This window comes from Peromyscus californicus, unplaced genomic scaffold (assembly GCF_007827085.1).
Source record: "Peromyscus californicus insignis strain IS unplaced genomic scaffold, ASM782708v3 Scaffold_8__1_contigs__length_139910024, whole genome shotgun sequence".
Classification (NCBI taxonomy): domain Eukaryota; kingdom Metazoa; phylum Chordata; class Mammalia; order Rodentia; family Cricetidae; genus Peromyscus; species Peromyscus californicus.
In genome coordinates, this window is record NW_026294606.1 from 14,304,257 (window position 1) to 14,326,633 (window position 22,377).

The following is a 22,377-nucleotide window of genomic DNA, read 5'->3' on the forward strand; positions in this document are numbered from 1 at the left end:
CTTTCTGCTGTAACAGGGCTGGAGTGTCACTCAGTTCCATCATGACTAAAGTATCCTAGACTCCAACCTTCTGTACATTTTCCTCCAGAGCATTCCCCAGCAATCTCCATACCCAGTGCAAGTTTGGGACTCGAGCTTCGCTGAACTTACTTTCACCTAGCAAGTTATCGAGCTGACTACTAAGACCTGGATTACTTTCTTGTGCCCATGACTGACTTGTTTTATAGAGTTGGTTTTTGTGCAACCCAACAATTAGGACAATTATTCACAAGTATAAATTGCAAAATATTCACTTAAGCATCTGATAAACAAGCACAAAGACCCACACAGAAGCTTAAGAGAGCAGATCTAAAAGGAATTAACTGATGTGTGGGTGAGGCACGTGTAAAATATGCCCTTATGTCCACATCTGTTGGTGAAGAACACTCTCAGAGGCTGGGCACAATGCCTCAAGCCTGCAATCCCAGTACTCCAGGGGTGGAGCTGGGAGTTCTAGGACATTCTCAGCTACACAGGGAATCCAAGGCCAGGGGAGACTACACAACTGTGTCTCAAAACCACCAATAAATAAATAAATACAGGACCATTTTTAGGGAACAGAAAGCTACCTGAGCATCAGAGTGGGCTTCATACTGTGCAGTCCCTCCTGTGGCCTGGTCAAAGGTGTACATGAGGCGAAGATCTTCTTCGTGCAATTCATGGCCTTCCACAACAATACTCCCTATGGAAAAACAGACCCCATCAACCCTCCTCTTCCATGGCCTGCTATGAGCACATTGTACTCTCCCCTGATGACCCTGGTGTTCTGCGGGCTAGCACTAGCAAGTGCTGGTGTAAGTGAAGTGAGGGGCAGTGTGAAGTCCTGGGCACTGTGAATGTCCAGTGCAAGCAGAAGGAAGTGTGGACAGCTGCTGATGTGTGACATACCACCTTTAGGAAAGCCCACTGTAGCCTCTCCACTAAGGCTGACTCTGGAAGTATGTGTAACCAGAGGGAAAGAAGGCAGATTTTAACAGGATACCAGCACCCAGAGGCTACAATAGCAGGTTGGGATACCAGGCACCTGCCTAGGAAGGTTACTAGAATTTACAACTGTCATCCTTATGAATAGGATGAAGATTTGAAGAAAAAGATGGAAACATCCAACAGGAGCCTAAGTATGAAGCAGTCCTTGGGCTGAGGACATGTGGGCAGACACCCACCGCTTTTCTGGAACTGCTCCAGCTCCTCATTGCTCAGCTGCTTTATGGCCATCATTACTGCTTTAAAGGCTCCCTTCAGACGCTTCCCAAGGACCATGTGATCTGGTTCAGCCCTTAGACGAATACCATACTTGTTTTTATCAGTAGACAGCGTAACTTTTCGAACATTTAATTCCTATAGTAAGTGCCAAAGGGAAAACAAAAGTGTAAGACACAAAAATCTGTATCACATAAAACAGGTAGATGAACATCCATAACAACACTCTTCACAAGAAACAAAAGCAGACGTAACCCAAATGCCAGTCAATTATTGAATGGGTGGGGCTCAGTGCAGGATGCTTGTTTGGTTTGCACAAGGCCCTGGATTGAATCCCCAGACCATAAAGTAAACAAAGCAGGTGTGACTAGGTAAACAAAGTATGGTTTATATACACAATGGAGAAGTTAGCAACAAAAAGGCATTAAGTACTATCCTGTGCTACAACGTGAATGAACTATGAAAACATTATGCTAAGCAATACAAGCCAGACACAGCAGATTATGAACTGTATATTTCTACTTATATGAAATGTCTAAAGAAGGTGAATCCACAGATAGATTATATAATCATGATTGCCAACAAATGATCAGATTGTAAGGGTCAAACAGGTGAATGATGAGGGAGATTGGCTCTCTTTTTAGGAAGATGGAAATGTTTTATGATTCTGACAAAAAGTACAATTCTACAAATATATTTAGAATACCATCTGGAATGGAATAGAAAAACAATGTTTCTTATCAAGACCAATCAAGTGAGTTGAGCATCACTAAAAGAGGATCCCAAGGCTGATGCCAGTACATGTCTCTAATTTTAGCACTCATGGCACAGAGGCAGTGGATCTCTGAGTTCAAAGACATCCTGGTCTACACAGTGAGACCCTGTCTTTGTCTCTGTCTCTGTCTCTCTCTCTCTCTCTCTCACACACACACACACACACACACACACACACACACACACACACACACACTCTCTCTCTCTCTCTCTCTCTCTCTCTCTCTCTCTCTCTCTCTCACACACACACACACACACACAATATAGCGGGGAAGAAAGAGAGGACTTGAAATGCAAACTCCATCTCTCAGGGGTAAACCTGCACAAGGAAGTCAAGAGCACCACCATTAACTATCATTTAACCAGGAGCTGCGAAATCACAGAATTCATGACGCCACTGTATTAGTGACAGACTCCCACGAAATAGGGAGCAGTGATGATACAGTAGGAGACATGGACTGAGAATAGGAAGGAAGACAAACAACAAGAACACTGAGTTTGCTATGACATCTAGGTGGATTAAAGTGTGATGAAGGCCAGGTGAGATAATGTATATTCTTACATTAGGACATGGGAAGCTGAGGCAGGAGGACCACTCTTGCCTGGGCTACAGAGTAAGTTCAAAGTAAGCCTACAGTATACAGTAAGTAAGACAGTGTCTCAAAAGTCATGCCCATATATAAAAGGTGATCAGGATCATATGTATGTATAATAATATGTGCGTGTGTCTACAAGGCATTAAATCAGGAAATATAATTTCTCACATTTTAGCTTCTAATGTCTAAAATTCTCAAGTAATTAAAAATCAAATTCAGAAATTAACATTTTCTGTAATAATGTACTTAAAATATTACCTGTGAAAAACTAAAAACACACTTGTTTTGAAACAGTAACGAATTTTAAAATTTGAAACATATTTGTTTTACAAACATCATAGAATTCAGGTTTTGAGAGGGTCAGTGACACTTTAAGGGATTTAAATAGGCACTTATACCCACTGCTGTCCCATCCATATCCACCCCCCCTCCCCCACCCCCTCCCCGCATTAGACTACTGAGACAACAGGCCCAAAAGATTGCCTTCCCCTGCAATCCCATGCTGTGCTAAGGGAACAACCCCATCTTGACAGACAGGAGACATTCATAGAGTTCTGACAGCTTAAATGGACAATGTGTCTTGATGGCTCTGTGTTATTCCTACTAGAAACTGTAGCTTGGCTACAGAAAGTGCAGAAAGAAACCAGGAGTCTTTCTCTTCCTGGTTTGGACAAATTCTAAGTGAGCCCAACTCTTTATCAGTTTCAGACTCCTAATCTTTTAAAATACAGGGAAATAAGCATCCTGTGGATTTAATGAATTACCCAGCTACCAGCACTGTGTTCTATCCTTCTGAAACCAAACTCCACTCCTGAAATCCATCCAACATATACACACACACTGAAATACTCAGAGACACTCAACAGCTACACACTGCAATGTGCAGATACACTTATCTTTGTTTGCAGTGAGAACCCAAAATTTCTCAAATAAGAATATCTAAATAAATTATGAAGCAGATAGGAAATAAATACTATGTAGACACGATAAAGATGTATTATAGAACTGGGGGTAGTGACATATGCCTGTAATCCCTGCACAAGGTATGCAGAGATGGGAGAATTTTGAATCAAAGACCAGCCTACATTACAAAGCAAGACTCTGCCCCACCACACACAAAGGCTATAATAAAATAGTGAGCTGAAAGCTACATAAATAATGTGTATTTGTGCATAAATGCATAAAATCCCAGGAACCTTCTCCAGAGGGCAAGTGAGACCCCGGAGACAGGGAGGGTGTACACTGATCTACTTTTCATCACAAACAGCAAATGGCTACTGTCTCATCATTTGAAGAAGCAAAGCTTTTCTGTTAACAATAAAAATTTACTCTGAGGAAGAGCAGATGAGAGTAAAGAAATCCACTGATCATGTAATACTTCATGATGGTTATGCAAGTAGCAATTTGCAAAGGAATAAAAGAACTTCATTGAGAAATACCTCCTAAAATAACTGTCCCAAAGAAAAAAATCTGACGAGGCCCATCATTGATCTTACCTCAATGATATACTTCTCTAAGGACTTGATATCCTCAAGAGCTTCTGGGTCTTGGTGGATAACCACAATTTCCTTCAAAGGATACTAGAAGGGAAGTGAGGGGAAATGAACTAGGAGTCAATTCCTCCAAATGGCAAAGTTTACCCAAACGTTTAGCTAAACTAGTGCCAAGCCATTCATACTTTACTGCAGAAAAAGACAAAGAATTACGCCACTGACGGAAGATCTACATTAAAGTTTCTTAAGACATAGGTCTGTGTCAATCTAGTATCTAAAAAAAGTCCAAACCTTTATTGGAACAGTTTTCCGGTCTCGTATCACTCGCCCGAGTTCAATCACGGACTGCATTCTAGACACTGCATTCTCTGTTTTCTTGTCAATCAGTTCTTCTCTGATAAACATAAGAACATGAAAGATCATTACCTTTAAAAGGTGAAAATCTGAAACAGTTATGCTTAACTGACAAAGAGGATCAGGTGAGGTCTCCAGCGATACCCGAGATAAGACATCACTCACTCCTACCTTGAGGGGCACACAGGAGCTCCCAAGGTGTTTACATCTCACCTAACCATAACTCTAGAGAAGGCTCCTATCCAGATGGGCCCCTGTAGCTGGAGAGTGGCAGCATCAGCCCAGGTGGGATGAGGGATTCAGGAGGTACAGCAGGGAAATGAGTCCTCTCCCCATTCCTTCCTGGGAAGCCTAGGATCTACATATCCTTCCCTTTCCCATGGCCTAGGTGACGTTTCTGTATTTGATTCCTACCGAACACGTGGCAGCATGAGGTAGTGAATGCTGAGTGTGTCCTTGTCCCGGATAGAAACAGGGTCAATCAGCATCTTTAGATTCTGGTACATCAATTCAGTAAGAAATGGTGTGTAAGGAGCCTGTATGAGGATGGAGGAGAGAATATCATTCAGATACACCCATCATCAGTTGATCTCATTTAGACTAAGAAATGAAAACTAGCCACTTTAGAGAATGATACAGCGATACACAGACATAGACTGGTTATTAGGCATCCCTTTCAAAGAAATGACTTCATATGTATGAAGCACAGTAGTAGGGCTATATCACAGGACTCAAAATATCTCTTGATGTCTTGCTACCCAAAATAAAACCAAACCAGGAGCCCTTGAACAAATACCAGTTAAGTCTATCTGCACAAAGATTAACTATCTTAAAACCTAGAAACTATATCTGTAAAGCAGAAAAACGCACTTGTATCACAGGATGCAGGTGTAGGAAGCTAGATGTGGACGGCACCAAGATCCTGTATGAGGGGAAAATCTCCCGTGAACTTTACAGACTCAACAGAAGGCATGAAACACTATACTGGAGCAGCAGAACAGGACACAGGAAACTGAAGCAGCAGCCTTCCCACTCATGTGCCACTTCATTCACTTTAAGTAACAGGAATCCATGTCAAACAAGCACACATTTTTCCATCAGTGCTAAGTTATGACTTAAGTACGAGTTTAGGAATCTTTTCATTACTCACAATTATAAGTCACATTAACATGATTTATGTCTCACCTTCCTAAGAGTAGAACCTGTCTAAATGCTGAACCGCCAATGATTAAGCAGTATTTCTCAGCTAGTGCTTAGAATAAGGGTTAGACACATGAGCTGTTGGATTTCTGAATAGGGGCTACAGATAGGTGCTGCTGATACGTCTATAGAGAACAGATGGGTTGCTGCAGCAGGGGTCGCTGAATGTAGCTCAGTTTTGGAAAGGGGTTGAACAGCTCACCATCAGTCTGCACAGAGAAAGCAGGACACTGAACAATGTCTCCAGAGCCATAACACAGTCTTCCATCCCATTCTCACCCTAAAGAATAAAAGAGATAAACATTCAGCTGCTAGTAGTAAGTTTATCATCAGCCCTGGGGCCGTGCAGGGCAGAGAGGCCAGCATGGGACAGTAGTCTGCTGTCCCCCTGACCGTCTCTATTGGAGGCCAGACAAATGGGGAAGTGGCCCTGTAATTGGGAGCCAAAGACTGACTATGGACTTGAATGTGTGTGTGGGGGGGGGGGGAGGGAGTTTAAGATGGATTCCAATAAAACAAGAGGAGTTGGGTAAGTTTTGCTTTTAAAAGAAGGTATATACTGTGTGCTTTTAAAGTAACTATACTGATTCATAGTAAGAAAAAACTGCCTGCAGTGAGGAAGTTGTCACTGACTTATCTCACTATAAATTCTACACAAGCCAGTATGTCCATGCTGTGCTCATCCTCAAACCCCAACAGCTAAGAATAATTCTGTCTCCAGCAAACACTTGGTCACTGTCTCTCTGGGTGGAGAGACACAAAGAGGTTACACAAAGAGGTGCCCCTGTTGTGTAACTATTTCCTCCAAACTGGAGCATTCCCTCCAGGAATGAGGCTAAAAAGCACAGAAGTAAAGCAAGCCCCTCACTCCCAGGAGTCCCCTTCCCAAGGTTTTGTAAGCAGAAACAATTGCTGCAGGGACTGCTGGCCCAGCCAAACTGCCTCCAAGCTGTGTAGGGAGCTGCAGAATGCTGCCCACAAGAGTTGTCACCATGGTGGGCAGCTTTGTGTTGCTGATACAGCTGCATTTGAGTCATCCATGATCCTATAACCCCTCATCCACCCTCCTATAAGGAACCGCAATAAACTCACTAGTTCACACAATGAGACTTGGATGGAGGCAATTCTTTGGCTGTCACTGGTACACTAACTAGGGAGAAGAGTTATTTGTCACATCTCCCAGAAAAGTTTCCTTTAAGGACTATAGCCATACTTGACAGTTATTTGCATAATTCTAAGAGGTCTGCTCAGTTTAGTCCTGCACTGGCGTGGACACTTCACCCCTAATGACTTGTCCTCAGTGTGTTATGAGAATATGCAGGATGACTTTAGAATTCCTAAGTCCCATCCTGCCGACTGTAATCACTAGGGTACAGCTACTGTACCATAAACAGAAGACATCTTTGGAATAGAGCATTGACAATGCTGTTTCTCTTGGACCTCGCTTATAGTCCTTTTTTTTTTTTTATTTTTTGTTTGTTTTTTTGAGATAGGGTTTCTCTGTGTAACAGTCCCAGCTGTCCTGAAACTCATTCTGTAGACCAGGCTGGCCTCAAACTTACAGAGATCTGTCTGCCTCTGCCTCCAAGTGCTGGGGTCAAAGGCGTGTGTCACCACTTATTTTTCTTTGACCCTGAAACTTCAGGCATTTTGTTCCCACCAGTGCTTACCTTTAATCTTCTCCTGTTCATTCGGACATACCAATTGGTCAGAATATCTACAAACTTGACCAGGCGAGGCACCACAGTATATAGTCTGTAAGCTAAAAGCAAGGTATCAGTCAGGCATCCTGGGCCAGGCCTTGAGTGGCACCTCCAATCCAAGGTGCTCCCCTCCTTAAGGGAACAGTGAGAATCGGAACTGACCAATCAGATGTCTCATATATCAAGAACATATGACACAGCAGCATAGGTGTTTGGGAACACACACACACACACACACACACACACACACACACACACACACACAATGACAGTGAGCTACAAGCAAACCCACATAGGTGAGAAAAACTGAACCCTATTCTACGATACTATGTAGCGTGGTGTGCACAGATGGTCGGACAGCACCATCAGAACCCAGCTCCACACCACTGTGCTGCTTCCTACCTAACTAGAATGTAGTAGAAGCTTGCCTTAGATGCTGAGAGGCACAGCACATGCCTGGCAACGCCCACAGGATGCCACTACCACCCTGTAGACATGTTCCTTAAAGGTCTTCTTGATAGGGACATTGTGGGTATGCAGGGGGCAGGGGAACAAAGCTAGGACCTAGTCTGGGCCAGGAGGTGTCCTCCAAGGGTGACTAGCTTCCTGTGCATGACTCTCATCATGCAAACACTGCTCTATCTAGTTCCTATGCAAACTGGGTTCTGTCCTAGGTGCACAACCTCCAGACTCAGTTTCATGGGAAGTCATGGCAGCTAGTGTTGAAAGATGGCTGCTGTGAAACAATCCTCTTGTATACTGTAAGACTTGTCACTCGAATTGGTTTAATAAAACACTGATTGGCCAGTAGTCAGGTAGAAAATATGGGTGGGGCGACCAAACTAAGGATGATGGGAAGAAGGGTGGAGTCAGGAGTCGCCAGCCAGATGCAGAGGGAGGAGATGAATGTGCCATGCTAATAAAGGTACTGCCACATGACCGAGGGTAAATAAGAAATATGGGCTAACTTAAAATGTAAGAGCTAGTTAGTAATATGCCTGAGCTATTGGCCAAGCATTTACAATTAATATAAGCCACTAGGTGGTGGTTGGCACACGCCTTTAATCCCAGCACTTGGGAGGCAGAGGCAGGCAGATCTCTGTGAGTTCAAGGCCAGCCTGGTCTACAGAGTGAGTTCCAGGACAGGTTCCAAAGGTACACAGAGAAACCCTATCTCAGAAAAAAAACCAAAAAACAATATAAGCCTCTGCATGGTAATTTGGAAGTGGATCCTAGGACGGGAAAACTCCACTTACAGATGGTATGGTTCTTGGATGATCCTCTGCACAAGAACAAGTCTGTACTGCACTCCTCAGACAAAACTCCCCAGAGCCCTGAAATAAACTCCTTTCTACAACTAATGGGCCTTATCAAACCTATACTTCAGGGTTATTGAAAAAAATTATCTGTGTTATCTCCCAAAATGTCCTCCATGTTAATAAGGGAAAACAGTTAAAAATACCAGAAGAAAAATTATAAAGAGAGTAAACAGTCCTCATCCCTGGGAAGACAGCATACGAAGACTCACCTGCCATTTCGGTCTCAAAAAACCCAATAAGAGACTGCATGAAGGACAGAATCCACCGGTCGGTGATATTAGGGCTTTCTCTGACTGTGTGCTCATTGTAAAGGAATTCCACGCCATCTTCCTACAGACAGACATCCAGAGAGATGGTCACATGCACAAAGTGGGAATTAATGCCAGAGAAAAATAACTTTAATGTCTTATTTGTGTGTGTGTGTCTGTGTGTCGCACACACAAGCACGTCGTGCACGCACGTGAGCCTATGTACCACCTATGTGCTTGTGTCCATAGACATTGGAAGAAGGCATTGGATCTCCTGGAGCTGGAGTTATAGGTGGACGTGAGTCACATAATATGGTGCTGGAAACCAAATTCCAGTCCTCTGGAAAAACAAAAAGTACTCTTTCTTACCCTCTGGGCCATTTCTCTAGGCCTACCAAATGCTTTCCTTCAGTAAAATGAAAGGAAGTAATAAAAATACAAAATAATCCCAGACCCTGCTAGCAAGCCAAAATCTGACATTCAGTAATATCCAGGATGGGCACCATCAAATCCTCAATGAATCTCGATTTTAAGTAAGAACTAGAGAACTTAGGGTTGAGCTACCGAAAACCTACAGAAGGAGACTGTAAATCCTTCCTTCAAGAACCGGATGATCCTTTACTCAATGAAACAAGTGCCAGGAACCCGGAACCCTTCATATCTCCTTTTTGCTTTGCAAGAAAGAGCCCTCCCTGATCCTGAAGGCATCTCACCTGCTCCTGCTCTGCAAACTGAACTCACCGCAAGCTGCGCTTCTCAGGCAGCAGCTTGTTGGCAGAGCAGTGGTGAAGACTATTCGCCTGGGTTTGAGCACCTCACAGTGGGTGCAGCCTTGCTATGTACAGATGGGCCTCTCTGTGGGCGGGCGAGTTCCACACCAACAGAGGTCTGCAGAGCATGGCACCATGTGCAGAAGAGTTAGCCAAATTACCAAGAGAGGGATGCTGGCTGCCTAGGGAAGATGCTTGCTCTTCCAAATTTCCAGGGGGAAGTGCACTCTGGAAGTCCTTCGTGAATACTACTTCTGTTTGTTTTCAGTAGAAGAGCTAAGTTGAATCCAGAGGCAGCAGAAGTAGGTGAATGACCACTGTCCTACTTGCTAGCTTCTGGGCTACTCAGGCTACTCAAGGGTCACATTGTACCCACTGAGCACTAAGTTACCAGCAGTTCTGTTGTTAGGTCCTGGAATGAGAAACTGAGCACAACAGGAGCTCCACCATAACATGCACACAATATAGAACCACATTCCAGTGATAAAGATGCTGGGCACTGACTGCAGTCAGGCTGGGGTCAGAAGAGGTGGCTGCAGACAAAGGGCTTCTCATGGCTGCAGACAAAGGGCTACTCAGGATGGCGGCCCAAGAGCAGAGGATGAGCAGAGCAATCTGAAGCACAGGTTCACATACATCCTCACTATTTTTTCAGAGACAGGGTTTCTCTGTGTAGTCCAGGCTGTCGTGGAACTCACCCGGGAGACCAGGCTGCCCTCAAACTCAGAGATCCGCCTGCCTTTGCCCCAAGTGCTGGGATTGAAGGTGTGTACCGCCACCTCCACATGGCCCAACTACTATTCTTAATCCTAGCAACCCATTCTGAGCTGCTGTCACTCTAAGTCTGAGCCCAAGGCTTCCCCTTACAGGTCTTCCCTGACCACACTCTCAAGGGGCAGGGTCTTCATCAGGCAACTCTATCAGTAGCTGACTCTTATACTATCTCTAATTCCACATCCCACCAGTTCCAGGAACAGAAGGGAACCTCACTCAACATGAAATCTCAACAAAGAACTGGCTGACTAAACTATGACCCACCTCTTTATACAGAGGAGGCCATGTCCAACAGAGGACCAGACACCTCTTGCATCATCATGTAAGGCTTCCTCGTGGCTCTGAGTCATCTAACAACAGCAGAAAAGAAAAGAAAGCGGCCACGAGGTCCCAGAGTCCCACCTCATAGCTCAGTACACACAGCCCAATGTGATCCATACCTTGTGAAGCCTAAAGACATTCTGGATGAAGAATCGGTACGCATTGTACCATGGGAGCAGCACATCCTTGATGACATCCCGCACACCTTCCTCCTTAAAGCGGAGGTTTTCTGCTCTCACTACAGGGGAATTGATCAGATACAACCTGGAAGAAGCAGAACATTTACAAAGAAAAGTGACATAGACGGTAAACCAAGTATTACTACTTTAACAGTGAGAAAGCAAGCATTCTAGTTCCTCTAACGATCACAGAAGTCTTTCTCCTAAGGACTAAGAAGGTCAGCTCAACTCTACTTTCCTACTGAAGAGGAGCAGTGCTCACACACTCGCACCCCCACTGCAGGTGCACCCCGGTTCACCAGGGGCACTGCTACACTCCGGAGGACAACCCTCACTGTGGAGAATGGCCCACCACAAATGGACAACGGGTCAAACAGAAGCCTGACAGCTGAATGAGTAGAAGGCTAGCCTCTCTCTGTTTCCAGGCCTCGGGGAACTGTCTGAAGGTGCACAGCATGGGTCTGGGGGTGGGTGTCACCTACGACATGGAGATATTGAACAAGCTCGCTAGGCCTCTGCCACCTAAACACGATAGATTTCAGGAGCATGACTGTCTCAAGCAGTAGCTAAAGTTCTCTAGAACCTCTTAGAGGTTAATTTATTTGTTCTGGTATAAATACATCTTACACAGCTTTGTAAATGCAAGACCCCCTCCCCCCATGAGATCATTCTAATAGCAACAAGATGGTACTTAGAGAAAACCTGCACCACCTGGGTAGTCAGGGTATCCAGGACAGTTTCTACTCCAAGACTTCTAGGTTTGAAAGAATATATCAAGAACTATAAAAATGTAACTCCCCATATAGAGACCCAACACCTGAGAACGGTGACTACAGGGCAGGAGATACACAGGAGCAGAAGACTGCTTCCTACCTGAGGGCATCGGCACCATACTTATCGATGATGGAAACCGGATCTGGGTAGTTCTTTTTCCGTTTGCTCATTTTTTGGCCATCACTTGTAAAACAGAAAGTAGACACCAATCAAATAAGTAAATCTAGCTGGTTTATCTATGGATGTAGACCGTACGCAAGCACACAAATGCAAATGGAAAGTGGTAACTGAGATGTACGCTAGTCTAAGTCACAATGGCACAGGGTCTTTGTTTCTATTTTTAGGGGTTTTTTTCTTCTTTCTTTTTGAGACAGGGTTTCTCTGTGTAGCCCTGGTTGTTCTGGAACTCTGTAGGCCAGACTAGCCTCACACTCAGAGGTTCACCTGCATCTGCTCCCAAGTGCTGGGATTAAAAGCATGTATCACCACTACCCAGCTTTTCTTCTTTTATATTAAATGTATTTTTTGTTACTGTGTATGTATATATGCTTGCTGTATATGTGTGAGGCATGGGTCATGGCACTCAGGCAGAGATCAGACACCATTATGGAGTCGGCTTTCTCCTTCCATCCTTACATGGGTTCCAGGGATCCGAGTCAAGTCAAGTTTGCACAGAAGGTGCCTTTGCCCTCGGAGCCATGGAATGTCTTTTTTAATACCACAATAAATCCTTAGGGAAGCTTCAAGGTAGATTGGAGCAGAAAAATGTCTCAGCATTTATTGATTCCAGAGAAATTGGGAACAGGGATGGAGAGGTAAGGGTAGCAACAAGATCCTATGGTGGTGAAGCCATTTAATGTCATAGCTGTGCTGGTGAATACAGGAACCCACACATGTGAGAAAGTAGTATACGGAGATGTGTGTGTGCCGCGGTGCACATGTGGAGGTCAGAGGGCAACTGTGATAAGTTGGCATTCTTCTACTTTACCATTGGTTCTGGGGAATGACCTTAGGGCATCAGGCTTGCACAGAAGTGCTTTGCATGCTGAGCCATCTCATCAGCCAAGAAAACCACTAAAAGGCAGGAATAGGGGTGCAGGTCAGAGGTAGAGCATGTGGGAATCTCAGTACCAACAAATAATTGAAAAAAAAAAAAAAGAAAGCAGAATTTATGGAGCTTGATGTCTATGTTCAGAATGGGAATTTACAACTCATTTTTTGCTGTGTATCTTCAGCAAGGTATTTTCTCTGTCCCTCCATTACCAAAGGGCAGTATGTCATATCACTCTGAGGAGTAATGTGTTATGCGTGGTACTGTATATGCATGGTCATGTATTACAAAGAGAAAAAGAAAAATCCACACCAGGAGTGAAACACAGATTAAGTGAGACATAAATGCTGAAGTACCTTACACATTACTAAGCTAAGTAAATGTAACTCCATTGCTAGTGACATCACTAGAAACACTGTTACTACTAACATAATCTGGGTGTCATGCCTTGCTCTGACTCCAGGAGGCCTGGTCCACAATATAGTCTTCCTACTTAAGACACGTGGAACTAAGCAGAGAAGACAGAACAAGACCGTCAATAAATAGGAGAGTAGAGAGGAAGAGGTCTTTGCGCTCACAGATAAGCACTAGAGAAACCAGGAATGTCAAGCACACAGGCTTGTCTCTGCAAGGGAACTGGTATGCATACCTGTTTTCCACCCAGAGGGCTGGAGTGGATGCAGTTAACAGCCTGGTGATCTGTGCTATCTGCAGGGCCAGGCCACACCCAGATCCCTAGACTATTTTGTTTATCCCAGAGGGCTGGAGTGGATGCAGTTAACAGCCTGGTGATCTGTGCTATCTGCAGGGCCAGGCCACACCCAGATCCCTAGACTATTTTGTTTATCCCAGACTCTCCCTCCCTAGACCTTTATCCTTAGCTTTGTTTCTCAGTCAAGGGGAGACATCACATATACTTTATAGGTTGGTAACCTCTAGGCTGTGTGTATGGCTGAGAGACCACACCAGACCCTCTCGTAGGCTCTTAAGCTATAGAATCAATCTTTATAGTAGAGGTCACATGTACTTTGCAAAAGAATTTTGATGTAGTCACGCCTTAGGCTTTATTGTGCACATGGGATTGAGATAATTGTTACTAGGAAGCTTTTTTCCAAAGTTATACTGTACTTCAAAATAAACTGCCCAGTGTCAGACTCTGAAAGTCTGAATCAACACTGGCTGAACCTTGTTGAGCTAGATTTCCTATTTGCCTCACACGGATTGTTCCTCTGCATTGCAGAAGACCCCATACAGGAACAGAGGCAGGTCATGGGACCATAGCACACACCCACAATCTCAGCACTTGAGAGGCTATGGCAGGAGGAGGTTAAACCTGAGACAACTCTGCTTCAAGGGAAAAAAAAATCTAGAGAGAGTAAGAAGTTTGAGATAAGTAGGCATGAATCAGAGACAAGCGGATCTCTCCGAGTTCAAGACTGGCCTTGCCTACAGGATTAATTAAGTTCCAAGCCAGCCAGGGCTGCATAGTGAGACCCTGACTCAAAGGAAAATAAAACAAAAAACAAAAAATAAAACAAACAAACAAACAAAAACACCAAAACCAAGTTTGAGACTAGAAGGAAAGGGGCACTAGAAGTTGGTGGTGCTAAATTCCTCCACTCAAAGAGAAACAGTAGTGGGGTCCGATCAGAACATGGTTGCTTTGCAGACAAATTTCCAGGATAGAATAAAGAATAGAGTATGCATCACTACCAAGAACGGTGCACCTGCCTTGCCAAGATGAGTCCATTCACAATCACATTCTTGAAAGGTGGTTGTCCAAAGAGGGCTGTGGCTAGCACTAGCAGGGTGTAAAACCTGGAAAACACACAAACAAACCAGAATAATTCATTAAAAGTAGAAAAGGAATCTAAGCACAGGAAAATGTATATTTATTCACTAGACTGAACTTATAGTTTTGATTGATTATACTTCTTTAATTTAATTTGTTTATTGTTTACTTATGGGGCATGTGGCAGTAAGACAACTTGTGGATTCTGCAAGGATATCCGACTTGGTGGTAAGCGCATTTGCTCACTGGGCCAGCCCTATATTATACATCTTGATAATCATATAAAGCTCAGACTGCTCTTTCAGAGGACCGAGAGTTCTGTACGCAGCACTCATATTTCATAGTTCACAGCAGCCTACAATTCTTTTTCCAGAAAATCAGATGCCTGCTTCTGGCCTTGGCACTGCACTTACATGCACAAAACCACACTCAAGAAGTGAGTACACACATACACAGGTATTTAAAGAAAAAAAAATAGACAAGAACAAAACCCCAGAAATCTGTTCCTGGAAGAGCCTCTAGTAGAGTCCCTGGAGCCTGAGAAAGCCCATCGCAGGTCATTAAGGTCTAGCAGAGACCCCAGCAGTTCTTTAGACATAACCCCACGGCAGGAGTCTGACAACAACCCATTCATTGCAGGTCATTAAGATCTATTAGAAAAATCACAGCAGTTCTTTAGACACAGCCCTGCGGCACCATGAACAATGAACGCACTAAGGCAGCACACGGGCCACAGAGCCCACCCGTGAGAAGAAGGTAAATGATCTCCTACTGAGCATGACAGCACTGTTTCAAACAGGGCACTGGCTAAATGAAACTAATTCCAAAATCCCCCACATGCCTAGATTTTTCCAGAATGTTAATGCATAGGCTGGACTTAACACATTTCCAACTACCTTCCAATTTCTAGCATCCAGCCTATTGTCACTGTAAATATCACTTAAATGTCTGAGTAAAAGATTTTGTTTCAATTTAATATATAGATATATTCCACAGTGTGGAATAACAAAAATTGTAATGACATAGCTTTATGGTAGCTAAGATTCCTACTTGGTGTCCATGTGAGGCAGGAAGAGCAGAGGGCAGAACAGCCTGTCTTGTTACCACATCAGCACCAGGCAGATGCATATGGGCACTTAATAAACACATTTTTGGTAAAGTACACCAACAGAAATATCCAAAGAAAGAAGGGGCATACCATCCTCTGGTTTGATCGATGCCTTCGGCAATGAAGTCTGCAGGAAAAGCGTCCTCAAACTCTCGTTTGCTCTCAAATGGATAGTGAACTTGGGCATAGGGCATACTTCCACTCTCGAACCAACAGTCAAACACCTCAGAGACGCGCCGCAATGGTCCTTTCCCACAGCGGGATGGGATGGTCAGGTGGTCAATGCTGACAAACAGAAAAGTTGCCACCTCTACTCATTGTCAAGTACCGAAGAACTTGCAGTTGAAATGCCAGTTTGACAAGACTGTACGCAACAATATTTTGGTAAACAAGGGACTACATGTGCAGTGGTGGTCCTATAAGGGTAACAGAGCTGAATTTTTTTTTTTTTTTAATTAGTGACATGGTACAGGTGATGGTGTGGCATAACGCTTTGTGATGATGGGAAGCAAACAAAACTATTGCACAGCAAGAAGATACAGCACATGAGAGTATGCACGGCTCACTGCAGTTAATGGGGACCACAAACAACTATGCAATCAGTTTAAGGCATTTACGATTTTTTTTTCTAGTTTTGACACAGACCCTCATTGCCCAGGCTGGCCTTGAACTTGCTATGTAGCTGTGAATGGCTCTGAACTCTGATGTATCTGCCTCTACCACTTGAGTGCTGATTACAGCAGTCTTGTCTGGCTTCTACTTTAAGTACTGGGTGTATACTTACTCCCACTGTAAAACCGTATGCCATGTTATACTGCCAACACCCACTTCCATTTCACATATAAATATCATGACTATATTAACAGGCCAGAGTGATGAACCTATCTGTACCATCTAGGTTTGTGCCAGCTCACTCCAGAGTATTCGTTCAATGATAAATTTGTCTAATGATGCACTTTTCAGAACACACACGTCTAGTAGATAAGTGATGTACATAAAATATAAAAAATAAAAAACAAAAAACAAAAAAAAAAAACGTGGCCTGGTGTGGTGCATATCTTCAATCCCAGCACTCGGGCAGGAGGCAGAGGCAGGTGGCTCTCTGTGAGATCAAGGCCAGCATGACCTACATAGTGAGATCTAGTTCTAGGACAGCAAGGGTTACAATATTGTGATATCTTGTCTCAAAATAAAGGGCAGTTGTCTCCACAGGCTGAGAACCGGGAGCTCTCAATCTGAAAGGTCATGTACCAAAGTTATCTGACATTTCATCAAGGAGGAAGGATGTATGAACACAAACCAACATGACAGAGCAGTGCCTTCCCGGTGCAGATCTGTAACTCCCGGTCTTACCAGGACGACAACATGGCAGTGAGTCAGTGTTTGGGAACTGACCTCTCTCTGTGGAGATCTGAGATTTTTGTTCCTGACAATTCTTCAAGCTCTGCCACAGATCCAATGCAAACTACCTGTCAAAGCAAAAATAAAAGGAGCCCCTTAGAGGCAAGGAGACTGTGCTGAGGTCATTTAGGCAGCATTCGGATCAGTTTTAAAGGCCTGATTTTCTTTACAACTGTGTTAACAGAGCACTTTGGGGTAAGGGCAGCTATCACAACAGGGCTCCTCTCTCAGGCAAGACTGTCAGCTCCAAAGAAGCCAGTCTGACTTTGTTCCTGTCACTCCTCTTCTTTGGGTCTGCAGCACAGGCCCCCACAGCACCACAGCCACCACCTCAACAGGTATTTCTCGGGGATTTATCATAATCAGATGTCTGCCTAAAACAATTAGACTATTAGCATAAGGCATCTTACTTTCTTCCTTGTACCTGGATCTGGCTCTTTAATCTGTTATCTTTCCAAGTCAAGGTTAGAACTAAATTACTGTGCTTGGAGTATATAAAAATAAAATTAGGTGTGCAATGTTTGGGATGTTTCTTCTTCACCAGGTTTCCCCTTTGCATTATTAATAAGTGCAGTTTAGCTTGCTTTCTAGCTTTCTTTCTTCCTTCCTTCCTTTCTTTTTTTATGAGGCAGAGTATCAGTATGTCCCTCTGGCTCACCTAGAACTTTCTATGGAGACCAGGCTGGCCAGAGACTGGCAGATTCACCTGCCTCTGCTCCCTGAGTGCTGAGATTGAAGGCGTTCATCACACCCAACAGGTCAGTTTAACTTGAAATTAGTTCTATAACTTAATGTTGTAGCAGGGGATGGAGGAAATCAAAACAACACCCACCCACCATCTAATGTGTGGATTTCACTGAAAAAAAAAATTACTATTTTTTCCCCATTTTACAGAATAAAAATTTAAAGCTGCACTTAAATAAAAATTAAACCCGTAAACAGATTATCTTAAACCATCATTAAGAAAGACTGTAAGATTCCACATTTTTTAACACCATACCCACATAACATAACAAAGAACTTCAGCAACACTCAACCAAAGCCATCTGCCCAGCCTCACCTCCTCGAAGTCTTCACTGACCCACAGTGGGATGGGGGTGCCCCAGTATCTGTTTCTGGAAATTGCCCAGTCGCGTGCCTCCTTCAGCCAATTTCCAAACCTCTTTTCTCGTACAAACTCTGGGACCCTTCCGCAGACAGATTACATCATCAGCCATGCAGGAACAACAGAAGGTGAGAAATGATAAACCACACTGACACAAGCCTGTGGGGCGCTTTGTGAAAACACTAAACTAAGCTCCCGACCAGCATGTCCTCTGAACAGGTGGCATTAGCACATGTTTGAGAAGGTTTTTGTTTTTTTTTGCCTATTTGCTTATTCATGAGGTGGGCTGGCACTTTCTGGGAAGAGCAACTGGGGAGGACAAAGTTTATGTAAAGCCAAGTGCTGAAGATACCACATACATCATATACAGTTGATGTAATGCCTGCTTATGATAGAAGATGTAAGAAAACACTTTTCTTTGTAAAACCCTTATCAGAAACACAAGCACCTAAATTGCTTAAGTATAAATAAATGGTTTTGGCAGGTACACATTAGTCTTTATAATGAAAATTATTGAAGTTAATAGTTTGAGTACAGGATTGTTTGTTCATTTGTTTCTGAGACACGGTCTCACCGTGTAGCCCAGGTTGTCCTGGAACTCACTATGTAGGGCAGGCTAGTCTTGAACTCAGAGGTCTGCCTGTCTCTGCTTCCCAAGTACTGGAATCAAAGGTGTGTGCCGCCATATCTGACTGAGCTGTTTTCCCCAAAGTCAGTTCATTCTCAAAATTACAGGCAGGGGACACCTGGGTTTTACAAAGAAAACGGAGTTCTTACATCTTCTGTCGTAAGCAGGTATTACTTCAACTGTACATGCTTCCGTGTCCCTTACCCAGAGAATAAAGACAGTTACAAATTACAACAATCGGAGATGGCTAGTTAATTCTGAGGAGTATGAACCAGACTCACTACGTGCAAAGGACCCAAGAAGGAACACATCTCATGCTCACCAGTAACACAGGTCATTGTTCTTCAGTAGCTGGTCCACCATGTGCTCCACGCGCACAAACCAGCTGGGTACAGACTTGTAAATGAGGGGAGTGTCTGACCTGGGGACCAGAACACAGATGCCGCCGCCACCGGTCAGACAGACACACAGGCACCAAGCCCAAGACTGACTTTATTCTAATTAGCATCACTGCCACCTGCTCAGCCTTCTGCTGACATTCACTTCTATTTTACATTACACATGTCTGGACCAGCAAGACAGCTCAGAAGGTAAAGGGACATGCTGTCAAGCCAGATGACCTGAGTTCGATCTCCAACCAACATGGTCGATGGAGAGAACCAACCTCTACATATTGTTCTGACCTCCACACAGGCATGCACACACACATAAAACAAATCAATTGAAAAACAAACACACACACACAGATGTCTAAGCTTCGTCATGTCCTTTCAAATGAAACCAAGAAAGATAAACGTAAAAAGTCAAGCAAAATTAGGGGCCGGAGAGATGACTCAGCAGTTAAGGAGCGCCTGCTGCTCCTGCAGAGGACCCAAATTTAGATCCCAGCACCCACCGCTCACGACAGCCTGTAACGTCAGCTTAAGGAGTCCTGACACACTGTTCTGGCTTCTGAGAGTGCATGTGCACACGCACACACACGTGCACATATATACACATACACACACACACTTTTTTTTTTCTGTTTTTAAAACCTTAGAAAATGGTTCTTCTGATAGAAGAGGGGCAAGGGAGAAAACGTGAGGACAAAATACAGGGCACCGAACACTACACTTTCATCTGAATGTTTATAGGATGTTCTTACACTAAAACCTGGTTAACTAAACAAATTCCATCATAAAATTTCAGAAATGTTTGTAATCTTAAAAAACAAGTGATCACAACACAAGACAGATATGTATATATGTCTATTTCCCCCACACAATTTCTCTCCTAAAATGCTTCTAAACAGCAGTTCTAAAGGACATCATGGGGCAAACTACCCAGGCACAAGCAACACGAGTGTCCCCACAGCTGTGACGCTCGGCGACAACGGTCAGCTTCCTCTCACCTCCAGCAGAAAGGGTAGCTGTGAGTGAAGGTGCTGGCCACAAGCAGTCGGTCCCGCTCCTTCAGCATCCTAATGATATGTTTGTCAGCATCCTGTTACAAAAGTAAAACGCAGTCATCAGAGCACCCCAGCACACTTAATAACAACTTATAACAGTATAAAGATATCACTAAGATCTGATATTGCATAATGAATAAAAGGGACAAATAATTGGTGTCATTGGGAGATATCTGTTCAAGGGGCTGGAAATACACCTAGAGGGTAGAAAGCTTACCCAGAGTGCATGAGCCCTTGGCTTCACCCTCAACACCACATTAAAAACAAAACTCAGGAAACTACTCGGCTCCGTTTTAGCTACTTAATTTAAAAATATAACTATAACTTTTCAGGCAGTGAAGTTTACAAACGGAAACGATGACCTGAGTATAACAGGCTGCTCCACGACAAACTACAGTGCGGTTCTCCCAACCCCGACTGACGAAACTGTAACGTGCTTCCTCATCGAAACACGGTAGGCCCTCTGAATGGGGCTCCTGAGAGCTGAGCTTAAGTGCTTTAAATTTTAAAACGTCTACATTAATTCTAACAAAACTGTAAACAATGAAGACTAATTAGCTGAATAAATTTCCTTACTGAAAAACAAACTGAAATAAGTATGATGGGCCCAACACCCTTCCATGTAACACAAACCACAGACCTTCACATACTGTCCCACAAAATGTGTCACTTCTTCTGTGAAGCAGCCTGAAGCATCCACAGGGCAAACAGGGGCTGAGTCTTTCTGAATAATGTTGAAGTCCATACAGACCCGATAGTCATCCTGAGAAAACAAGAAGAGGGAGGGGCCGCCGGGGATAAAGGTGTCTAAGTACATGTGTGCGGAAAGAGAAAACCTTGAGTTCATAGACTTGTAAGGTAATTTTTCAGTACTATCTTATAGCATCTAGTAAACTTCTGCTTCTAACTAGAGGTGGCTTAAGGACCACCTACAGAATCTAGGCCTCACAGCTAGACAGGGGTTAGATTATCTAGCTCAATCATCCCAACAATTAGAGACGCCACATACAAACATTTTAAAACTAAATCATAGCCTGGTCAGTGGTGCACAACTTTAATCCCATCATTCAGGAGGCAGAGGCAGGTGGGTCTCCGAATTCAAGGATAGCCTAGTCTACATAGCCAGTCAAGAATAAAGGCTACATAGTGGGACCATTTCTCAAAAAAAACAAAACTAAGCCAGGCGATGTTGGTGCAAGGCTTCAATTCCAGCACTTGGGAGGCAGAGGCAAGCAGATCTCTGTGAGCTCGAGGCCAGCCTGGTCTACAGAGTGAGTTTCAGGACAGGCAGGGTAGAGAAACCCTATCTCAAAAAGCAAACAAACAAAAACAACAACAAAAAATAACCAAAAACAAAACAAAACCCCAAAACTAAACAAACAAAAAAATAAAACAAAAATCCTCCACTAAGTTAAATTTTATTTATAATAATATACATGCATATTTGAAAAATGACAGCCCATCTAGATGGAAGGCACAATGCCTGATGTACATATATAGCTTTGCATCCTATCAAGAGACTCTGAAGGAGGACAGTACTGATCTCAAGTATTCCCCATCACTCAGTAAAGAGGCTTCAGGTGGCACAGCTTTCCTAGGTTACATCATGATGCTTCAGAAGTGGATCCAAAGTGTTACTCATTAACACTCCATGTGACAGATGCTGAGCACTTTACTACATTAGGCATTTAACCTCAGCAAGAAAGCTAGCAGAAAAGCAGCAGCTCTATTAGAATTTACAATAGCTCAAGGTTTGACCTGCTTCCAGAAACCAACAAGAGGAATGGAAATTGCAAATGCCAAGTTTCTATGCCATCTTTGGAGGCAATGAGCCCAGAAAAAAAGCCGACTCCATTGGTCTTGGCAAGAAGGACAAGCTTAATGAGACTCGTGACTCAGCATCCCAGGCAAAGTGGCCACTGACATTTACTTCTCATAAACACAGCTGCAAGATAATGCTACTCACAGCACCAAAGTAAGGGGCCTGGTGCACGACTCCCGTGCCTTCTTCGTCCTTCACGTAGTGGTCAACAAGCACCGTGAAGGCCCCACTATCTTTACACTGGAAGAGAAAGGTTGCAAAGCCTTAGACGGAACACAA

At 43.7% G+C, this 22,377-nt stretch overlaps 1 protein-coding gene across 2 annotated transcripts in view; it reads right to left on the bottom strand.

The window, feature by feature from the left end:
- The window catches only part of Iars1 (isoleucyl-tRNA synthetase 1), a 49,276-nt gene that overhangs the window by 13,180 nt on the left and 13,719 nt on the right, over positions 1-22,377 (bottom strand). For both annotated transcript variants that reach the window (XM_052727524.1, XM_052727525.1), the window contains exons 10-27: positions 22,243-22,338; positions 20,917-21,039; positions 20,220-20,311; positions 19,152-19,250; positions 18,157-18,283; positions 17,091-17,164; positions 15,786-15,980; positions 14,527-14,613; positions 11,844-11,927; positions 10,911-11,055; positions 8,888-9,008; positions 7,327-7,418; positions 5,859-5,936; positions 4,871-4,992; positions 4,394-4,496; positions 4,106-4,189; positions 1,203-1,377; positions 609-721 (exon numbers count right to left, since the gene is read on the bottom strand). In XM_052727524.1, coding sequence (XP_052583484.1) covers positions 609-721; positions 1,203-1,377; positions 4,106-4,189; positions 4,394-4,496; positions 4,871-4,992; positions 5,859-5,936; positions 7,327-7,418; positions 8,888-9,008; positions 10,911-11,055; positions 11,844-11,927; positions 14,527-14,613; positions 15,786-15,980; positions 17,091-17,164; positions 18,157-18,283; positions 19,152-19,250; positions 20,220-20,311; positions 20,917-21,039; positions 22,243-22,338 — 2,010 coding nt within the window. The remainder of the gene's footprint in view (positions 1-608; positions 722-1,202; positions 1,378-4,105; positions 4,190-4,393; positions 4,497-4,870; positions 4,993-5,858; positions 5,937-7,326; positions 7,419-8,887; positions 9,009-10,910; positions 11,056-11,843; positions 11,928-14,526; positions 14,614-15,785; positions 15,981-17,090; positions 17,165-18,156; positions 18,284-19,151; positions 19,251-20,219; positions 20,312-20,916; positions 21,040-22,242; positions 22,339-22,377) is intronic.